The 24,693-nt window shown below is 31.0% G+C and overlaps 1 protein-coding gene across 1 annotated transcript in view; it reads left to right on the forward strand.

Moving 5' to 3' along the window:
• Window positions 1-24,693, forward strand: part of RyR (Ryanodine receptor) — a 1,110,242-nt gene that overhangs the window by 262,135 nt on the left and 823,414 nt on the right. Inside the window, exons 11-12 of the mRNA XM_089598062.1 lie at window positions 20,701-20,872; window positions 23,428-23,597. Coding sequence (XP_089454188.1) covers window positions 20,701-20,872; window positions 23,428-23,597 — 342 coding nt within the window. The remainder of the gene's footprint in view (window positions 1-20,700; window positions 20,873-23,427; window positions 23,598-24,693) is intronic.

The following is a 24,693-nucleotide window of genomic DNA, read 5'->3' on the forward strand; positions in this document are numbered from 1 at the left end:
ACGCACTTATTTTTTTGAGACAAGAAAAAATTTACCATTTTTTAAGTTAAGAATATTTAGTAGTTATTTCTGTACGCAGTAACGAAGTTGACAATATTCTACTCATATTTTACAAATACCTTAAAACCTCAAAAGCTCGTAATTTTACATTAATTATTTTAAAACTTTCGAAAATAACAAACAGCTTCTTTAAACTTTTAATGATACACAGAATATCCTTAAACTTCCATAATCACCTATAAATATCCATATAATCCTCAAAGCTCCATCTACATAAAAAAGCCTGAAAATTACATCTCAGTATGGTATGATATTTGTTTACATAACTAACATTAAAATGATTAACCATCAAACATATCCCAGTATGACAAATCTAATTTTTATCATACATAATTGACTGTTATTTTATTAAATACTACATAAAAATCCATTAAAAACCTTTTTTAACTCATACATATTTTATTGTTATAACCGTATTTATGAAGAACATGTGGAAGAAAAACTTATCTCATTTCTAATTCCTGGCAGATAGAGTTGCTTAAGATTTGTTATCAACAAGGTTTGGCTGATTTTTAAATGATTTTATTGTTTTAATAGAAATATAACTAAATAACGAATATTTTATAATGTTAAAAAACAGAGCACTAAGTATATCTGGAAATACAAATTTCTATTCTGATAATTTTATATCGTTCGGACCACAATCTTCAAACACATGTTTCTAGAGATTATAAAAAGATTAAAAATTCTGAAGACTGTTTTCTTAAACAGATTATCCTCGAACTTCCAGGTTCACATATGAGTCTAAATATAATCTTTAAACCTCCGTCGATGTATAAGAATCTTCAAACATACATGACAGTATAAATTTATTCTCGACGCAATAATGAGAATTTCTTTGATGAAATAACAAACATGATAGCATTTAAAATTAATTGTAACTTATGTATTGTAGTATCATTATAACCGTATTCGTGAAAAACATGTGGTAACAAAAAGTCTCATTTCTAACTTCTGGTAGACGGTCGTCAGAACCTCAAAAAAAAACTAAATATTCCATGGTATAAATATTTGCTAAGTTACTTTTAATCTTTCTTTAAAAATGTTATAAAGGACGTGAAAATATTTTTTTAACATTTACATTGATTTAATAATAACATAACTTCATAATGCAGGTTAAGTAACGTTTAAAATCAATGAAAAATCTCTTGAAATACGAATTCTTATTTTCCCAACTTCATACCGCTAGGGTCACAATATTTAGACACATGTTTTTCGAGATCGTACAGAATTTAAAAATTCTGAAGTTTGTTTCCTTACATTGACAATTATTAGACTTTTAATGTTACATAAGTTACCTTTAAACTTCCAGTATTAGGCTCATCATTTTTAAACTTCTAGGTTCACGTATTAGGCCAAATATAATCCTCAAACTTCCGTCGATATACAAAAATCCTCAAACCTTTATTACACCTAAGCGGAAATAAGTTTTTTTGATTAGTAAGTAATAATTCTTTTTTTTTAAGTATTACAAAATGAATAAAAAGATAACAGTTTTTAGTGGTTAGATTTGAGATAAGTAATAAGACTCATTATTTAAAGTTATCTGTCACAAGTTATTAATAAAACTTTCTAATACTTATTAGTGTTTTTTTTTTTTTTCGTGAGATCAAATATTACAACCGTGCCCAAGAAGATTATGCTTTTTTATTTATTTTTTTTTTTTGATGTGATATGAGATATAAAACAACAAAAATAGTTTATCATTATTAATTATTAATAGCTGATACTTTTTGATAATTCTTAAAAGTCAAGTATTAATTAGTGATCATGAATCATAATAACTTTTTCTAGTTAGTACTGTTTTCGATAATTATATAATAATATTCATGACAAAAAAAAAGAAATAATAAAATATAATAAAAAATAACTACGAACAATAACACTCATTAAAGGCATTACAGTCTCAAATCTTGACTTTATAAAATGTAATTATTAGTTTTTATTTTCTTGTCGTAACTTGATCACAAAAAAATGCCACTTGGGCAGTATAGTTTGATTCTTGAAACTAAAATTCGCATTTATTTAATAAAATGACAAATACATAGGTCTAAAATTTTTATCATTATTGATAAATTGTCATCTTATTACAATATATCAACGTAGGCTTGATATATATTAACAAATACTCTATAAATTTTTATATATAAAAATTCTCAAACTGACGATTCCATACACACACACACACACACACACACACACGTGCGCGCATACACACACATGTATATATATCTTTTTGTGAGGTGACTTATGAGGACATTACGTGCTTTTAGATTATACACAAATAACATTGAAAATTTATGAGGACCATTGATATATACGCTCTCACTCCAACAAGTATTTGTTATTCTATGCTTCTTTAGGTAATACAAAATACATTTACATTAGAAATATATTAATGCAATATGAGACAAGTCTTGCTTAGAATACCTGCAATAATGAGAAACTGTTTGTATATAACTCTCATTTTTACATGTTTTTCTGATCCTGATATTTTTTCTGTGATAATACAAGAATTACTCTTTGATTTTATATGGTCTACAAGTTCAAAGATGTACCTAGTATACAGAATTTTCTGGTGGTGATTACCGAGCATATTTTGAATAAACCTACTGCTTTAAGCTTTATACACACGTTTGTTATTTTTCAACCTTTGAAGATAAGACTATAACAATTTCGTTATATTCTACTTAAAATTTGATGATTACAAAACTTTTTCATGATCATGTTTTTCATTTTACAGTACCATGAAATTGATCAAATCACTTCATGGTTTCGTAAGTTGACTCATACAATCAGCCTTCCTAATAGGGTAGTACTTCCGTGGATTGTATTATTACATTTTAAGGTGTTATTTTTATTTATGTGTATACTTATATGATGTCATACAAAATGAAGTAAAAAATTATTTATTTTAACGTAGTTGATCAGCCGTACCTTCTAAAAAAAGTTTTAAGAGCCAAAAACCTTGTACTTATGTAAAAACAAAAATAGAATGAGTATAAATAAACTTAGGATCTGACTATAGTTCTGTTAGTTAATAAATTTGTAATCATCCGTATGTATAAAATTAAGCTATTTGCGTATGAGATGGTACGGAAAACTGTATATTAAAAAGTCAATATTTCATTACATATTAGGATAAGCGAAACTGGTGGGGTATTGCAGTAAAAAGTAATATAAGTCAGAATAACAAAAACGATGTTTACATATGTTTACCATGTTGTAAATAAGTATAGGTTTCAAGCAGATTATGTCTACTAACATTTATTCAGTTGGCACTGCGCAACCTAGTCACAATTTGTCTCAACTAACTTTTTTTAAAAAAATTAGTAAAAGTGATTTTTTCGATCTGAAAAAAATATATTCAGTTTCTTTGAGTTATTCTGAAGAGAAACCAATTGAGATGTATATACCTTAACCCCACAGTTTTCGAGCAAAAAATTCCCAAAGATCTCAAAAACGTGAATTTTTAAATTTTTAAAGCGTTGGTGAGAAATGAAAATAAAACATTTTTGGAAGGTACACCATGTAAACATAAAGTGTTAATCTTCCTCTACAAATTACAAAAAACGAAAATTGAAAAAAGTAATGGCAACAAGCCATTTCCGCGCGCGCCCAAGCTGACTCCCAGTACTAGTGTATGACTATATGTATCATCACGAAAGAGCGATCCCGAGTGCGCCTGCCGCGTCGATGATATATATAGTCATACACTAGTACTGGGAGTTAGCTCGGGCGCGCACGGAAATAGCTTAAATGTTTATTGTAAAAAAACAGTTGCCATTACTCTTTTCAATTTTCGTTTTTTGAAATTGTAGAGGAAGGTTAACACTTCATGTTTACGTGGTATACCTTCCGAAAATGTTTTATTTTCATTCCTCACCAACGCTCTGAAAATTGAAAAATTCGCATTTTTCAGATCTTTGGGAATTTTTTGCTCGAAAACTGTGGGGTCTAGGTATATACATTCTAATTGGTTTTTTATTCAAAATGACTCAAAGAAACTGAATATATTTTTTTTAGATTGAAGAAATCACTTTTACTAATTTGTTTGAAAAAAGTTAGTTTAAACAAATTGTAACCAGGTTGCGCGGTGGCAACATGAAGTTTCTTTATGTGTGAGATCTTATGAACATTTTTATGCAAAAAAATTCCTTTGCCATTCATCTAGCACGACGCCGACAATTTTGATCCATCTAGCCCGGGATCTGTGAAAGTTAGATGTTAGTAAGAATCCGCAAAATTGGTGTAAAACATTGTGGGGCGTGGTAAGGAGAAAGATATGGTGGGTGTGTTGAATGCAACACACAAATAACTATATTACACAGGTAAATATACATTAGTTGGCATATGCACCTCTGATCCCTTCTTGTGCCACCCCCCATAAATAGACTATGACTTTAAATTGTTCTAAATGCTTTTTTTTGTATTTCAACTATCTAAAAACTTCTGTTCTATTGTCCTAATAATAATTAAATTAATTAATGCACAAAAAAATTGTAACGGAATGAATTTGTCAATTATAGTATTGTTGTCTAATAGCTTATCAGTGTTATTGTCATGCTTTTCTAATTTATCTGCACATGATTGCTTGGTGGATCAAAGCAAAGTGTTATAAGACATTGCATATTAAGTAAGAGTTAAATATTTTATATATGCAACAATTACATATAAGTACATAATATTTGATCTTTTGTATTACATTTAACCTTATAAATCCGTAACAATAAAATGCTTGTTTTTTTTAAAAATAATTTGTTAAGTAACCAAATTAAAATGTAAAACAATTATTTTGTAGTAATAATGAATTTTAATAACAAATACGTATGTTAATATTTCATTCTAACAGTCGTTTACAAAAGATTTTTTCACATATTATATTATCTTTTTGCAAATAATTTTCTGACTCTAACTGTATCAAAATATTTTTTCAATTCTTACACCTAGAAAGAGAAACAAATGATTGTCCATGTAAGAATAAAAGCTTTTTTTAGTTCAAACTAATGATGTTAAAACTTTGTCATTGCGATTTATTAACTATCACAGAAAATGATAAAACAAGCTGGAATTGCTTTTAACATAATAAAAATAGTTAAGATGTTGATGATCCTGAGCATAAGGTTATACGTGAGATAATTATTTAATTCCTTATCCTTACAACAGTCATTATTTTTGTTTGAATACTGTATTTAAATAATGTTGTTTGTTTTAACTTATTTAAATACATTATATGTTTACTATAATTAAATTTCCAATTAGTATCACCTCTGCTCCAACTTCTTAATTTAATTTATGAAGTGAAAAACATGAACGAGTATTACTTAAAACATTTGATGCAAAATTTAAATAAATTTTATCATCAGATTTACTAAAATTTTCAAATGTTACCATACCTACACTACAATAGACTCTTTACCAAATTTTTTTGACCACGCATAATCTGTTAACTATTTTCTTGGGATGATAAAAAAGTCAACATTTCTACTTTTTATTATTCATAAAAATTTTAAAAACTTGGCATCATTTAAACGAAGATTACCACTTAGTTTATGTATTTTGAATAATGCTTATGGAATTGAAAATTTTATTATTTCTGATATCATTACTTTTCAAATACTTGTCTTAATGACAAAAAGGATTTATCAAAAATCGCTCTCTAAAAAAACCAAAAGCCATTTTATTCAGATTGTAGTTTTTTTCATATTGTTTAATTCTTATGCTAATTCAAAAGTTTTTTGACTTGTCATTTTCTTAAGAAGTAATATTACGGCAATACTCGGCAATACTATAGGAAATTTTTTTTTTTGGTTAAAATAAAATAATAATTAAAATGTAATACAAAAATATCTTACCTGTACCACTGAGGCCACCAATAAATCTAATTTTTCAATCGTTGTCACATAATTGATCGAAAATCTACTTTTGTCTATTGATTAATAGAGGATACAACTTATCAAACATTCTACTACTATACGCTACGTTACTTGTATTATAATTTGATTTTTTACAATTATTTACGGGTATAGATACATGAAATTTCTCATGTGTCTCATTCTCTGACTGAGAAATCGTGTGCATCTGAACAAATATTTTTTTTTTTATCATTTAACTAGCAGCCCCCCGTCTCGGCTTCGCCCGAGACTTACTAAATGGAACACCCTACTGTGTTGACATGTAATTTGAAACGTTTTCAGTTAAAAATTTTACATTTATTCCTGACACTTTTCAGAACAAAAATATTCTTACTTAAAACATATTTGTTCGCAATCCATACAGTTTATTTGATCAAATAATAAGCTGTAAATAAAATTAAAAAAAAATAAAATTATGCTGAAAAGTATCGTGCCATAAAATAATCTTTGGACATAAGGAGCGGTTGATTATCAGTTTCTCCCACGTAATTTTCGAAAAGGGCTATTATTGAAAGATGTTAAGATTTTAAACTCCCAAAAATGTATATTAAAAAAATTTTTTTTCTCTTATCTCACAACTTTATTACCAGAGAAAGAAAGTCCTAGAGCTTAATCTCTACATTTTTTATTGCCACAAAAATACAAATACATTTTCTTCTTATTTAAAAACCTGAATTTAGATCTTTAAAGATTTAAGAGATAACTGTGAGGGTAAAATGAAAAGCTGATGTCTCACGTAATGGATTCTTTATTTGTCGATTTTGAGGTTGCTGTTCCAATATCGATAAATTTACTGTGTCAGTTTCTTGACGCCTACAATTGTATTCATTAGATACATTCGAAGTTTTCTTTCCGATTCACCCTCTTGTGACTTTTGTGACCCCTGAAGGCTATTTTCTGTCAATTTTGTTAAGTTCTAATATATTTGTTAGTAAGATAGTTCGATATCCGATTGCCCTAAAAAAGACTGGTGAGTTTTTTAAGTAAACTCTTTCTTGACTTAAGTTTACAGCAAATGTGACTGCCTGGATACCTCAGGGTGATCTTCTCTGGACTGAGACCAAGACTGATCGGGAGAAAAATTACAAAGTCCGAAGCATTGGGGCTAGTTGCAGTGCTCTTTCCCAACGTCTCCTGGCATAACGTCAAAGACGTTGGTGTCTAAAGCACCTATTTTTGCAGACTCAGTTGTTTTGATGATCTAAGGTGGAGAGATAAGTAGAGATTGGTTTGTGATGCTTGCCCGTTGGAGACTCTCGTTGGCTCAAGTTTTTTTTTCCTTCATAGCTGTTAGGTACGCCCAGCGCAGACCTTGGAGATTATCGGTGATTCCTGGTTACATGCTTAGAGTCGAGGGGGTAATATAGGGTCGTCGGTCACCGGGGTTCCCAGCCTTGTGACGAACAACTCTGCTCGTGACGTCTGCCAGTGAATGACTGACTTGGTTTAATAGTGGCCGGCTTTACGTAGTCTTTTAGTCGACGAATAATGTTTCCGAAAATTCTAGTAACAATGTATTTGTTGGCACGGTAGTTTAAACTTAGGGGGCCCTTAAAACAACCGATGAGATTGAAGGGTAAGTAATGAGCGTAAATACTCATATTGGCCTTCAAAAAGGCCAGTGATGAAATTTCTAGTTATCCCTTATTATTATGCTTGAACCCAATTGGACCATTAATTCTACCGTACATGCAATTTATCCCAATTAGCAAAAAAAAAGTATAAGTCGAAATTGAGGTGGATGAGTAGGGGATGCATGGGGGAAGATTGGGCAGTGGAGGAAATCGTTATAAAATATAAGAAACAGCAAGAAGCTAAACAAATAACAAGGTCTTTCGAGTAAAATGAGTGGAGGATTGGTGGGAATGCAAGGAGATGAAGGCGTCAGAGGTTGATTCTCCTTAAAATGACTATACAATACAAGAAGATATATGTATATTATGTAGTTGAAATACAGCTGCTAAGTAAAAGTTAACAGTGACATCATAAGAAACATGAGGTAAAGCAGCTTTTGCTTTTAGCTTTAAGCTTACTCAAATGCGCAAGTAACATCAAGATTTGATGCCATTTTCTCCGTTAGAAGTAGCGTACAATTTTTGCTTTTCATTCAGCGAGCACATCCAAATCATTTTATGGTTTTTTTTTGTTTAAAGTTACGGCTAAGAAAATAATAACTTAAGCAGGCACAAATATTATTTTTTGCTCCGTTGTCTCTGCTGCGTATTTTGCAGCAACTGGGTAGGTTGATCCTTACGCAGACAGGAACGCGCTGCGTAATCATGCGTGTGGACATTTATTTGCTTAAGATTAACAAAATGCTTTTTTTTTTTTTTTGGGCACTTGCAAGCTAAACTAAACTGGGTTATGGAGTGTAGTAAGCTTCTGATAAGGTGTTAAAAGTGGATAGAATAGTCATTGAACAAGGAAGCTTTTATTCCGTCGAAGAAATAAGACATTTTTGTCTTACTGAGAACTCTCAGTCTCTGTAATTGCAGCACACTGAAAGTATACCGTCGTTCTATCCTAATCCTTATTTATCAGGTCTCCCGTGTCTAAATAGTGGAGTATTAAGTTACTAACATTAGCGTTATTAAAAACAGTTGCAAAGCCATGCCTGAGAGACTATTGGGACAACTCTGGTTGAATGCCCATTTTCGGCACATCTTTTTTTTCTATCGAGGATGATCTAGACCCTTAAAAACGTTCAAGGTAAAAAAAAAATATTTAAAATTCTGTGACACAAGAACAAAAGCATTTTTTCTATTGTTTATTCTGGATTATTTCTAAGTTATTGCCACGTACAGTTATTTTTTTCGTATGTAGTCGTCAACGACATCTCAGATTTCCAGTCTGCTGCGCTTATTTGTAAAACTTATCACGCTGCATTTCAAATTGTGAAATGAAAGTTAATTTTTGATAGACCAACTAAGAATTTATTAATGTTGTTTACGTGAAAAATTTATTAATATATTGTTAACGGGGCAGCACAAATAACATTAAATTATTTTTATAGATTGGTCTATTGTTTTTTACTACCAAGGCTGACGGGTATTGCCTACCTGCATTTCCTGCAAAACGATTTGCCAGAACTGCTGGAAGGATATTCCCTTGGCAGTTTGAAAAGTCATGTTGTATCAACGTAAAGGGGCTTGTGTGTACTTTTTGGCAGGTATACAAGTACACTTGCATGAGCGATTTCTAGATCGCTGGATTAGATGATATAGTCCAATACATGGGCCTGCTCGATCTCCATACATAACCCCACTTAACAACATTTTGTGGGGTTTTGTTAACGAGATCATGTATAAAATTCTGATAATCCGTCGCTGAAGAATGCCGCAAACATATCGTATGGGCTTTTGAAAAAATCTAGCAAACAGAAATGCCACAGCAAGCCATTATTAATATCAAAAGCAAAGCGAATCTAGTCATAGAAAACAATTAAGGACGTTAAAAACACCTTCCATAAAAAAGAGATTTTAAAGTTGGTGAACTATTATTTTAAAAAAATTAATTTTTATCTACAACAATGCAAAAGTAAGACATCAATTTTTTATTTTTTGTATTTTTTTTGTATTTTTTTTTCCTAAGTACAATACAAAACGTTATTGGATACGTGATCCATGATAGAAAACGATAAGGATAGAGTGACTCTTGGCTTTCAGTCTGCTGCAAATCATAAAGACCAAGGGTCTCACATCAAATTTAAATGTTTTGTTTTTTTCAACGGAATAACAGCTTTCTGGCTTAATAACTATTTAATCTACGTTCGACACCTCACTATAAGTTGACAACACAACAAAATCCAGCTCAGCTTAGCTTGCAAGTGCCAAATTCAGAAAATAAAATTGCATTTTGTGTCTTTTACAGATATCAACTGCACACATAATGATGCAGCGCGTTCCTGCCTGCATTAGGACTAACTTACCTTGTAGCTGCAAGATACTCAGGAAAAAACAAGTGTCTGCTTCAATTATTTTTTAATGCCTAAGCTTTGAATAAAATAAAACCGTACGGTGGTTTTGACGTACTCACTAAATAAGAAGCAAAGATTGAATGCTACTTGTAACGTAAGAAACTGCAGTATATCTTGATGTTTTTGTATGTTCAAAAAAGTAATTAAACTGTTTAATCAAAAGCTATTTTGCCACGTACTTTTTACTTTGTTACTGTTAATCTTCACTTAGTAACCATTCTTTGTAAGTGCGTGTTCAACCTGCCAGGTAAAGATGAATATCTAAAATCTTACAAAGTAAATAATAAAATAAAATTAATTTTTCTGTTATAGCTGAATAAAATACTTAAAAGTATGAAAAATTTAACATTAAAAATGGCATCGAATCTCGATGCTTTTGTCAATTAAAAAAAATGTCATCCTTCAAGAGAATACTGTTACACCACGTATTTTTCACTTGTTGTCTTGATTGTCACTTGATAATTCTGCTTTGTGCGCGTGTACACGTACATGCAGCAGCAAAATATGCATCAGGGGAGTCAAAGCAAGTGTCTCCTTTAACTTTTAAATATCATTCATTTGTAGTAATAAAAAAAAATTTATTATATCATACTCGTTTGACAGCAAGAAAAAACGTTAAAAAAATTTATCAAAAGAAAACACACAATCACATCGGTTCTCAAGGTTTTCTTTTACATTGAAAAAGAATAAGATTCTTCGGTTGGACGCTTTTTTGTCATAAAGTCAACTCTTCTTTTATAAGTTGACTGTACTCTCTAAAATAGCTTAATACATGCACGATCAATCTGCAAAACAAGAAGAACCATAATATATTATTCTTTAACAAATTTAGAAGCTCTTAATCTCGCTCGTTAGTGCGCATGGCGTACATATCGACTTATGTTGTAGCAGCAGAAAAAGCTGCACAAAAGAAAGTACAATAATAGTTTGAACCTGCTTTAATAGATATTGAATTCTGTATAACTAAAATAAATTTTTAATAAAAAATATACAAAAAAAAAATTTCTCAAGGTGGTTCAAACATGGTACCTATAGGACCAAAAGAGTATGAGTAGCCTAGTTCGCTTTTATGCAAGGTAAATGTGTTTGTTTCGATTTAACATATGTTCATAAGCTAAAGCTAATAAATAGTAATTTTTTAGTATCTCCAAGTAGTTTTTAGTTTCATGCTTAGGTATAATGAAACGTATGGCGAACAAGCCAAACCAATGCACTCCACTCATGTGATGATTAGGATCATGTCTCACTCATGTCTTTGTTATTTAATTATTCGAAAAATCAGCTTATTTTGCCATAACCGCTTAATAAACGAACAAAGTGTTCGTCTAATGTTTGGTCGTAACTTTATTACTTTATTTAAGTAATTAAGGAAAAACGTAACAGGGTGTTCATGCTGATGATTCACAGATTTTCATTTATTTTTCGTTTAACTTATAATAGTATATTAGGTACTTAGGCCAGAAAGTGGGGCTACTACTGACCACGATATATTATTTACTGAGCTGAAGATGAGCATTAATAATAAAAAAGAAAATAAATCCTAACATTTAAGTCATCTTGTGCTCATAATTAACAGGCTTTATTATCAATAATTAAAATAAAATAATAACATTTAATTTGAGGAGTAGAAAGGCTCGCTCGCAACCTCTTTAATTTTTCCTAATCAATTAAAGAAAAATATAGTAGGGATCATTTTTTGGTTCAAGAGTGCATAGTGAGATGGATGACTTTACTGATTGCCTGTGCATGCTTATAGCCTATTAAGTAAGTACTTAAATAAAAAGAATTCCTTTTTAAATTTATAAGATTTGTTAATGCTGATATTACATAGCCATTTATTTATTTATTTATGACTCAAGTAAGAGTAATAAGATTATTTACCTGACTAAAATTTTGATGACATTTTGATCGGCGATTCTCCAACATATCAAAATAAAAGAACGCTACTTAGCATCGATGCTTGATGGCCTCTCATTGACAGCCCATAAAATAGAGAAAAAATAATTAAGTCACTTACCATTGATGCTTGTTCGCTGAAGATGAAACAATTTTTTTGTAGTGATACTTCCCCAATGTCTTATTATCAGCTCATTGAAAGAAAACACAAATTATAAAAGTTATTTACCGCTGGCATTTATTCACCTATTTTTTGATACTAAGTCAAATAGTTAAAAAAAAAAAAAAAATTAAGATTGTTGGCATTCAATCTCTATTGCCTACTTATTAATAATTTATAATGCTATGTAATGGTAAAAAATTATTTAAATACTTATTATCGATGTTTGATAACTTACATTTTAATAATTTATGCATAAGTGAGAAAAGACCATTAACATCTTTTTACCACGCTGTCAAGAGTGTGTAAAGTAATGATAAATAATATTTTTGTTACTTAATACTAAGCTTCTTTTATCTTTTTGTCAAACAGTCCTTCAAGTTACTTTAACAAAAACAAGAACTTAGTGCCTACTTAAATGAAAAAAACTGCACACTCACTACTTTACGTTCAGTTCATTATCGATTGCTGTCGTAGTCTTGTTCTGTTTCAGAAAGCCCGCTAGTTTCTTACCCTAATCAGATTAAATACCTGCTGTATCTACCTCTAATGTGGTTTGATGAACATCATTTTTGCACTGCGAACAAGTTTATCTCTTTTGCCTGCTTTCACTACTTGCCTCTCTTCTCTTTCTACTAAACAAATTCACGCCCCTACATTGCATACCTCTCGTTGATTGGTCAATTTTGCAAACAGTTTTTTCGTCATATTATTTAAACAACACATTTTATTGAAAAATTGCAATGAGCTTTTTTGTTCACCTCAGCAAGCCTAACTGTAACATATAATTTTCTGGGACCAATTTTAATATACCCTGTATATCTTACTAATATGTAAAGCAAGGTAGCTGAAATGGTCGTAATCGCTGACCACAAAAACTACTCAACTGATCTTGCTGAGATTTTGCTAACTAATTCTTAATACTTCCTAAATGGTTTAACCTTAGTTTTTACTTTGAAAAAAGTTAATAAGAATAGCAATAAATAAGGTTAAAAATTTTTAAAAATACGCTAACTTCTTACTTCAGTCCAGTAGAATCTGCTAAGTGGCATAGAAGTGAAATCATAGCTACCTGCAATAGAATTAAGTAAGTCTGGTTATTATATCCCCGAGCAAAGTACCAAATACCACAGTCGTTCACTGTCAGTACACGAAGCATAGAGCTGAGAATCGTGCAGCTGAGTATCCTGACTACTGACAACACTCTTCTACACTGGATAAGAGACTTGTGTCGAGCTCCATCCCGAATTATTAGATTGACGAGTACTACACATAAAAAGGTGTTCTAAATGCTAACGTCTCTGGTGAAATATCAGGAGATGTGTCTGGCCAGAGCACAATATGCCTTAGCATTTTAGGGTTTCACGGCCATTTCTTCAACTGTCCTGATACTATCAGAGCAGATTTTGCTATAACAGCAAGCCTGGGATAACAACCCTAAGCAGTTCAGGCAGCTATAACAGCCTTATTCTTAGTGGTTTGTCCTAACATTATACTACGAAGGAGATATTCTCTATGCCCGCTTTTCCGACTAACAATAAGCGGTTGGTTATCCAGGAAACGACTAGAAGATAAGGTATTCTTGAGGTGGTGTACCTTCCTCCAGCACGATCTCCGTATACAGAGACTTCAAGGACTAGAGTCAAGCTACTCGCATATCCAGCTTTCTATTATAAGGAATTATAATAAGGAATAGCTAAAAGTTTCACCACTGACCCTTTTCAGAGCCATTATAAGTATTTACGCTCTCTACTTGTTGTTCGTCGCAAGGCTGGAAACTCCGGCTACTGACGACCTTATACTACCCTCTTGACTCTTAGCGTTCAACCAGGAATAACCAATCCTCCGTAAACCTAACAGCTACAAAGAAAAAATAAAGGTGAGCAAACGGAACAGTCTTCAATGGGTAAACATAAGCCAATCCTCCACCTTAGATCACCAGAAATTTGATCTCTGCAAAAAAAGGTTCTTTAGACGCCAATGTCTTTGGCGTAATATCAGGAGATATTGGAAAGAGCTATACAACTAGTTCTAATGCTTCAAACATTGTAGTTTTTCTCCTGATCAGTCTGGTGCTACAACAAGAGGCTAGATAAAATTACCCTCAGGGATAGAGACAGTCATGTTGGCTGAAAACTTTAGTCAAAAAAGAGCTGAACTCACCGGCCTTTTTAAGTGCAATCGGACGTCAAACTATCTTACTAACAAATATATTAAAACTTAACGAAGTTGACAGAAAATGGCATTGAGTTCTCACAAAAGTTCTAACCATGCTAAAAGTCGTAAGAGGATGAATTGAAAGGAAAACTTTAAATGTATATGAAATGCTAGGCAACAAGTAACTGACGCAGAACGTTTATCGAGATTGAAACATCAACATCAAAATCGATAGTTAAAGAATTCATCATGTGAGGGATTAGCTTTATATTATAACCTTCACGAAAATCTCTTCAATTTTCTAGATTTTCAAAGAAGTAAAATATTTATTTGTATTTTTGTCGCGATAACAAGTGTAGAGATTTAGCTTCAGGACTTTAGTGATTTCATAATAAAGTTGATAGATAAAAAAAGAGAATTTTTGAAGCGATGCTTCTTATCTAGGGCCCTTGTTTAATGAAAATAGAGGAAACTGTTACACTTTCTCTTGCCCCCTTCGTCCCTTCCCCCCCCCTAACCGCATGCTTTTTTAACAGCGAGAGTACTATGTATGCAATATACGGTAGCAAGCGCGTGCGACTCTCTCTTTTTGTTTTTCTGAGCATCACCAAACGGCACGAAAATTCAAAAGTGAAACAAGATACGAAGCTTAAAAATAAAATGTATGAGATATAAATTTTTAAGATAACATATTTGCCAGAAAAATATTGAAAAACTCTGAACAGAAATTTTTTACGTAACAACAACACCCTAGTCAGCATACATTGGTCGTCGTGTGGCAAATGTGTTGCGTTCGATAGTGGAATGATGTTACGGGAAAGAGCGTGGCCCTACCTAGACATGCTAGTTAGTGAGATTCAAGGAATTGAGCAACAAAACGCCGGACAGTAGCTGTTTGGCTGTCACAACCCATAAGATTAACACAGGATTCTACTCGTTGTTTGTTAAAAAGTATAATTATGGATATATACGCCTTGCAGATTTTGCAACACATGGCAGCGGTTTTGCTGCTCATTTTCTTTAAGCTCACTCATCCTACTTTGTCTCTATTTACATACATAGTTATTGTTCATATTTATATGGGGCTTAACGACGTTGCCCTGTTTATGCAAATAACAAAGAAAACTACTTGAAACTTGAAAGTATGGTAAATTAGACTCTTCAATATTTATTTATAGATGACAAATTTTTTGTGTTCTTTTTTTCAATTTTTATTTCCATGTATTTTTCCATATGGCATTACATATGGCATAACCAATTCACAACCCCTTTTGTATCTAAAACCACATGAAATGCCGTATGGCTTTCCCAAACTAATTACACATGAAATTCTATCGTCCATTTTCTAGCTATGTAGCCTACTTAAAATTTTCGATCGAAAATATTTGTAAACCTGATGTTCCTGAACGGCAAAAAAATCTGAAAGCATATTAACAAGGCGGAAAAAGTACGCGCAATAAATTCTTATAAATATAAAATTTCGAATGAGCATTAATGAATTTTGTATTTTCAACATAAAATAATGTTTAATTGCCTAAAAATCACATAATTACAAAAAAACAGTTTTTTTATAATAACCTTACTGGAACTTCGCTTCTCCCATGGGTCCCATGGCTCATTGGTTTATTTTTTTTAAATTAAATATTATTTGTGAGTTTTAAATCTTGACAGCTTCCAAAAATAGCCCTTTTTGTAGATTATACGGGAGACAGTGCAAATGAACTGTCCTTTAGAGCCAACTATTTTTTTATGGAATCATAGAAACTGTATGGATTTCGAACAAATATGTACTAGACAAGAAGATTTTCGTTCTAAGAAATGTCAGGAATAGATGTAAGATTTTTAACTGAAAAAGATTTACATTACATGTCAACACACTACAGTGTTCTAGTTAGTGAGTCTTGGGCAACGCCGTTACAGATAAGATCGCTAGTAATATAATATTGTTCTAAGAAAAATAAGCCTAGGTGTACAATAAATTTTTATAGTGTCAAAGAGAACATTTTTTTTGTTTTACTAATCTTTAGCCATTACTTAGTAATTTTTTTATACGTAATTATGTGGAAAGAAAGAATTTCTTATTTTTTACAATGCATAAACTATCAAAAGTCTACAGTAAAAGTTTTTCAAGTCCACAAAGCTAATGTACTATTTAAAAAAACTTTACGTGAGCAGTGTCCAACACCCTCACAAAATTTTCCGCTATCCCTGTGAGTGGGTGTTTGGCGTGTTTGTTAGTATTTAATAGTTATCGACAAGCAGTTGCACCCTTATTCACTTTTCTATCGAAAATCAAGAAGCATGTAATATATTAGTATAATGATTGTAGAATTTTTTGCCATTTCGTAAACTGCATGTGATAGATTGCCAAAGCTTTCGCGGTGTGCTCAAAGAAAATGGTGTAAATATTAAGTTAGTATCTATTTAAGTGAAAGAATGAGCGTGTTTGGATTTAGAACACTTGTAGTACCTTAATAATGTAAGAGGACTCGAGCCAGTGCATTGATTGTGAAGACTTTCTACCTTTATTCAAAGTTTCTGCACAGTACGGCAGCAGATGATATAATCCTTATAACGTAATAATCTTATGTAGCTGTCTTTTTTATTCAGTGGTTCATCATTGCCCTAAGACTTAGACATATCTATTTGACATAATATAGTGCATTTAGTTTGATAAAAGCGGCCTATTAGTGTGGACAAATTTAAACAGAGAGAGAGAGAGAGAGAGAGAGTCGAGGGAGGTAGGAGTCGTTTTCGAGGGTGCACACTCAAAAAGGTTCGCACTGCGTAAGATAGTGCAGTCGGCACCTTAATACCTTGTGCGCATTTGCCTCGTAGGATGGTGTGTACTGCATGGTATTTTTACGTGTAGGCACGTCTACCTTCTGTGAATACCATACATTCTGTAGAGCTGCACTCACACGCTCTTTTGACCTGCGTGGACGGCATTTTCGGGTGTAAAGAAAAGTATTCGTCCTTGCGTTGAGCATCTATACGTATTATAAATACGATGACTTTTAAATCAGCGTATGGTTATTAAGTAACTCAGTACTGTTATTAATAATTGTTTTATTAAATTCAAATGAAAAGTAAAAAATATTATTGATAAAAAATATACAATCAGTAAGAGAATCACAATACGTGTCTACTTATAAGATATGAACCATCATTTTTCGAAAAAACAAGGGATAGAGTAACAGTAATTAAAGAATCGTAATGTATGTATTCGAACATTTCTTTTTCGAATAAACAGAGTCTGCTGAAAAATGCTAATTAAATCCAGTTTGTTTTATTGGAATGTACCTAGCAATAATTTACTTATCTACCACAAATATATTTATTATTTTGCTGTATTGTATACCGTCATTGTCGACAAGTTTTGCAACTTGGCACGTATTTTTTATAAAACCAAATTTATTATTAGTAATTTTACTTAATTCAGTCCTGTTACTTGCTAAGGGAAACGTAATATTTACTTCAGAATCAGCTATATTTAAGCCTTTGAATACACACATTTTATTTTGTTTTTCAAAAGGCTGCAACTTTAAACTAAGTTGCATTCGAATCCTAACAGTCTTTATGATCATGGTTTACATGTTATAAGTAGACACGTATTGTGATTTTCTTACTGATTGTAAATTACTATCAATAATATTTTTTACTTTTTATTTGTATTTCGTAAAACAATTATTAATAACAGTACTGAGTTACTTAATAACCATACCCTGATTTAAAAGTCATCGTATTTATTATACGTATATTTGCTCAACGCAAAGACGACTACTTCTCCTTACACCCGAAAATGCCATGCACGCAGGTCAAAAGAGCGTGTGAGTGCAGCTTTACAGACTGTGTAGTATACACAGAAGGTAGACATGCCTACACGTAAAAATACCGTGCAGTACGCGCCATCTAACGAGGCAAATGCGCTCGAGGTATTAAGGTACCGACTTCACTGTTCTACACAGTGTGAACCTTTTGGCGTAGAGAGGTAGGGCCCTTCTACCGGAATACGGTTTCACCGATGGAGTTATCGTCACTGATGGGTGGCTTAGCAGTGATTGGCGGCAGTTGAAAAGAGCCTGTTACCAGTTTCTTTCTACTTTTTCCTCGATTGTTAGACAGTAGTTCGGCAATAGAGCCAAGGAGAGTAGATAGTGGTTTGTGAGAGTAGATCAAAAGAGAGTCCACACACTGAGTGAGTTTAATATGGTAGTAACCATTGGTGTTTTATTGAAATAAATAAGCGCTTTAGCCAATGCCATAGCGTAGGTCTTGTCAGAGGAGCGAGAACCTAGCTTTGGGTTGAGACCAGATAATCCGAGAGGATGATTTTGAGAAGTTGCACAGCTCTTCTTATGTACTATTAGTGGGATCGAATTAGCTGAAATTCCGGTAATTTTTCATGAAACTCAAACTAGCGTGAAAATAATATGTTGTACGAAATAAAACAATAATAATCAATTGTAATAAGATTGAACAAAAAATGTTTTCGGACAAAGCATAAAAAAAATGGTAAAAATGGTAAAACACGCTATATATCGTTGGAAATAAACAATAAACCTTAATATTCAAAAAAAGAAATATATACAAGTATGTGTGGTAAAAAAACGAACAAAATAACCTCTGATTAATCCTAATTGGTCCAGTGGTTCCCCCGTACAATGCAAAAAAAGCTCGTTTTTTGAGCTAATATTAAAAAATTTATAACTCTCTTTCGCATTATCATTAACAGCTAAGAGTTGGCAGTGTTGTAGCTTGAGTAATTTATAACAACTACACTAAACTTTAGCAAGACCGGATCAATAGTTTTTCAAACTGCAGCTAAATGCAAAAAAAAAGACTTTGGCAAAATGGCCTAAAAAAAGTTGCTTACGTAAGATGCAATTTTTTTGCAGGATCATATTCTTTAATTATTATTCTATAAGTTACCAAAGTATCAAGTTTCTTGCAGTGTGGAAGTTGGTCATTTGTTTCAAAGGTATCGTTATTCTTCAGAGCACTTGCAGTTCGGACATACTTGGTCGATAACACTGAAGTAGACCTCCAGAAAGTGGACGTGGTTTATGCATTGGCGGCTACGGCGGCTCATTGCCCCACATGCGCCAGACCACCGTGCACAAAGTATACCCATGTAGTTTATCATTTTTTAAGCAACTTTCACACTGCAAAACAACTCAATACTTTGGTAAGTTGCAGAGTGAGTATTAAAGAATATGACCCCGCAAATAAATTGCATCTAACGTTATAAATGGTGGGCTGTGCTATCGAAAATAAGGTTGGAAATTGTAGCTGCGCACGACATTTCAAAATAAAACTTATGTCAAGGATTAAATTTAATGAATAGTAATTATTTTAATAATTAATAATCAATACTTAATAAAATAATAACCTAGATGGTAACAAGTTATACTACATAATTACTCGCTAGAAACTATACCAGAGAGCTTCAAATAGTGAGAGTTAATGTGGGGTTATTGCAGAGCCCAATTTTCCCTTAAACAAAATTGTCATACTTAATTATGATATTTTTATTTTAAACTGGGATGACAACTCCAGCCATAAAGAGATGACAAGCCAAATATACTACCAACAGAGCAATTGTATAGCTAATTGTCCTCTTACTACTTTCTTTATGAATTAGAAAATGTTTGTCTCAATCTTTAATTCTTTTTATTTATTAGGAAACATTAATATTTCTGTATTCTCTTATTTATATTCTTATTTTCGTATGTAATTCATAGTATTTATAGACACTATAAGGTTCAAACTGATAATTTAATAATTTTATGATATACCATTATTTTAGTGACAACAAGCGAGCTCACACGGTTTTCTTATACGTCTTTAGATAAGCATTATTAGTATCACTTTACGCAACTTGGTGAGCAAAGACGAAGGAAGTACGTTTGTTAAAATATGTAAATTATATTAAATAGTCGTTAGTTACAAGAAAGTTATTAGCTTTGACTTGTTTTAATATATAATTAACTAAAAACCATTTAGTAATTAGAGTATAATCTACTTTTTTAATTCATACCGTTAGCACTTTCATTCGTCATAATTTTATAATGATTAAAGTACTACAAAAACTGAATAATTTTTTTAATGTGATGGTGGCAATGTAGTAGCTACGCTAGGAGTTTTAAACTTTAACTCCATAAAAATAATAAGGAAACAAAATAAATCTCACGTCTTAGATTAAAAAAGGGGGGGATGTATTTAAAAATTCAACACAATAAAAATAACGGAGGATCTGATTAAAGTTGACTGTTTCATGAAAAACTTCTTAAAAGCTGCGTTGAGGTTACGGGAACTGTCAGAGGGGGGAGTAAAAATTCATTTGAGCTAAAAATAATGGAGGAACTAAACGAATTTTACTTTATATTAAGAGAGGAGGGTATGATAGGAGCTGCGAGTGAACTTATTTTACGACTTATCAAAATTTTTACAGTATAGATTGATACATGTATATATCTGTATGCAAGCGTACCTTAGTCACGTTTTTTATACCTTTCATATTTTATTTTAATTAGGAATGAAGCAACAACAGAGACGTCAACTTTTTTATTTCGACAAGAAAAAGACGATCAAAAAATAATTTTGGAGGACAAAGACTTAGAAGTCATTGGGTTACCGATTATTAAGTACGGTGACTCAACAGTTATTATGCAACACGCTACAACAAGCTTATGGGTCTCTTACAAGGTAATTAGTTATATTTGTGTGGATAATAAAAGCTCTTTATTATACGTTGACTAACATTTTTATCTAACAGTACTAAATTTCTTAATGTAATACGATTTAAATTTATAACAGTCGATTCGTAGGAAGAACGAGGTTGAAATATAGATATAATATTATATTTAAATATTTCATGTAAATTAAAAGGATACCTTAAAGTAAATTTTAAAAACGATTTATAAAGTCAACACCGTTTATTAATGATTTAAAATAGAAATAACAGATGTAATGAATATTAGGAACTTATTTTAATTTCTGGATTTATGAAATAATGTCAATACACCCTGTAATTCTGATAAATGACTAATATACTAGACATATAAAAGCTCGTACAGGCAACCTGCAAGCTGCGAAAAAAATTATGCACTTTTCGAAATACTATTAAAATATAAACGTACATATTTTTATATTAACAAGTGTCTTACTAAGATTACAAACAGTGCTAATATCGTGCTTTACTGAGTGCACACAAAACATCTTATATGTTATTCAATAAATAATTATAAGACTAACACTAAAAAAAAAAACAAAAAAAAACGATGACATGCTTACAGTTCTGACATAAGTTTCACGCCAAGATTTTTTTACTAACATCAAAAGACTATTTTTGAGATAAAGTAATACACTTACAACATAACGTTTCAAGACAACATGATTTTCAGTGATGTCCTAATCACGGAACAAACATTATAAAAATAAATTTGTAGATTCTACTAACCAGTTAACAAGTGATTGTAATAACGTTCTAGTTATACAGGTTTTAAACATAATAAAGCTAAAAATTTAATGTTACGTTTATCGCTGGAAAATAATACTAACTAAAATAACTTGAATTGATTTCTTTAAGAAAATTTAAAAAGTTTGTTGTATAATCTCACCTTTCTTAGTGATCATAATAGTAATAATGATAATAATAATAATAATAATAATAATAATAATAATAATAATGATAATAATAATAATAATAATAATAATAATAATGATAATAATAATAATCAAATTATGATTATAATCAAACAAAAATGATATTGATAGTAATAATTACAATAATGATAATGATTATGATATTAAAAACAATAATAAAAGTACTAAAAATAATGTTAGAGGTTGTAGGAGAAATAACAATAATAATAAAAATGTAATCATTTTTCTCAACTGCTAACGTGTCTTATCTAAAGTAAACTTATGTTAGTGTATAGTTTAATCAAGAATGTAAGTGACGTAAATTATCACAAGTAAGAATTTATGTACTTGAAAAAAGCTTGACAGCATTACCGGTGAGAGGGTGAGGGGTGATAGGGTATCCCAGAAGATGTAGTGTACTCATGAAGTTAACTGTACTGAGCATACTAAAAATGTTGACTTCGAATGTTTCAAAAAATACAATCGTGTTCAACTCGTAGATATTTGAGGACTAAAAGATGAAATATAACGCAAAAAACTGTTCATACTTTAAGAGAGCTAATTTATGATAGTATAAGTGAATAAACTTAGAAGCACACTTTTGTCAGTGAAAACAACTGTACAAAAAGTGTCAATAATTTTAACTCGCATTGATAAATCTTATATAAATTTTGGATAACCCAAACGTATGTTGTATGTTATTACGGTTTTAGGTTTTAAAAAGATTTGTGTAAAGTTCTGAATGATTTTTGATTAAATGAGTTTTAAAAGTGATTCCATGAACAATTCTCACTTCCCGTAAAAAAGCAAGCTGATCACATGCATTTACTTGGGTTCTTCGTGTTTAATATAGGTACATTTTGTTATTTTGCTAACGCTTGCTCCAAATATTCAAAGAAAATTCACATAATTATTTAACACTTTTTAATAAATATTTTCTTCTTGCATCATATCTCTGATGGTCTGAAAAAATTTACTTACTTTATAACTCTAAGCGAATGTCAACTAAATCTCATTCTTTTGTAACAGGCTATAAAAAATATCTATTTTAAGCACTTTTTTCTTACTTTTTCATTTGTTAAAAAATCTGAAAAAGTTTTAATCAACTTTTTTGTGCTCAAAAATAACATTTCATTATTTAGCATGCTTTCATATTTTTAAGTTTTCGCCACAACCTGCCCTCTAGTTTTACAGCCAAGAATATTATTTATTATAATATTTCATATGTCAATTTTTTTTTAAAGGACTGCATGCTTCTGTTTCAATTTTTTTCTATGCTAAAATTTAAAGAAACGATTTCTTATTTATCATGCATACTGAAAACGTATGTATGTACAAAGAATTCTAAATATTTAATATCAGTATTATAAACATTTTAGCTAATCACTAAAAATAAAAAAATGCACTGTGTGAGATTAAAACTATTATGAAAATCATTGATTTATTTCACAGTTTAGTAATTTTCTCATATTATAAGTCTGTCAAATAAATAAACATACTTCTTTCCTATACAATTAAAGGAGAAGCTATTTTGCCTCAGAAAAAATCTAGCATAATACTTTGTTATAAAAGTTTTTAGAAAATTGGTTTTTATACTTATTAATTTTACAATCTAGTCGTACGAGACCAAAAAAAAAGGTGTTGGCAAAGTAGAAGAGAAACAAGCAGTTCTACACGAGGAAGGTAAAATGGACGATGGTCTGGATTTTTCACGCTCTCAAGAAGAAGAATCTCGCACGGCTCGAGTTATTCGCAAGTGCAGCAGTTTGTTCACCCAGTTTATTTCGTGAGTAAAAATATCATCTAATTTTATATTTTAAATGTACGTATGTTCTATAATGAAACAAATGTGTTGTCGAAGGTATAATATTAAAAAAAATTGCAACAAACGAAAAAACAGATTAAAGAACAGGAAATGAACAAAATTTTCAAGAAGAAAGTAACTTTTTATAAAAGACTTTTCATTAAACTAAAGTTTAAAAAAAGTGTGAATCACGGTACCTTTAACGTAAGTGAAATTTCGAAGTCATTAAACATACTTCTTTTTAAGCAAAAATACAAAAACACGAATGAGTTATGGAACAATCATGAATTAGAAACAAGAAGAAATCTTAGAAGTTATATATAATCATAAATAAATGGAGATTAAAAAGTTTTGAAATTCTGATAGTTGTTTTGGTAAACATTGTAAAGAAAATATTAAGAATTTTTAGGGATTACTCGCTATTACTATAATTGCTTATCTTTGACATACAAATTGAGATTTTATAAAAAATAAAGGAAGAAGTAAATAAACTAGGCTCATTTTAGCTCTAGCAAAATTCAGCGTACCTTGCTTTTTGTGCTCACGTACATAAATGTACGCTGACAGCCACAACTCTACACAAAGTGCTAGGTAGTGGTATAAAGCTTTCTTCTCTTCCGTTAGCCTGAAGGAGGGAGGCTTTTATTGTATGCATTAAGAAAACCCCCAATCATACGCTAATGTGTGTGAGGTACAGCGACTAAGTCTTACCTCTGCAAGGTAGTATATGAACATGTCTATATATTAATTTACATACATGTAACAATACTTACATAAGGTGCATATTTGTATACATTTAAATTTTATATAAGTAATTAGATGATAAAAGATGAAGGCCCCAACCATACACCCTTACGTATTAGGCATAACCAGTATTTTTTTTTTAATAAATAGGAAAATTAAAAAACAACATGTAAAGAGAATATCTTTATTTCAATGAAAAATTGTCAACGTTTCGCTCGTCAAGGGGGCCTTTTCAATAGCCCACCCTGAGTAGGTGCAACCAGATCTGTTCATAATTCACAATCAGCATCAACCAAAAAACTAATTTTAAAAAAACTATTAGCTGTTAGCACCT

The sequence above is a fragment of the Copidosoma floridanum genome, unplaced genomic scaffold (assembly GCF_036245765.1).
Source record: "Copidosoma floridanum isolate Cflo_tuat_1 unplaced genomic scaffold, Cflo_Japanese_pri ptg000004l, whole genome shotgun sequence".
NCBI classification, from domain to species: Eukaryota; Metazoa; Arthropoda; class Insecta; order Hymenoptera; family Encyrtidae; genus Copidosoma; species Copidosoma floridanum.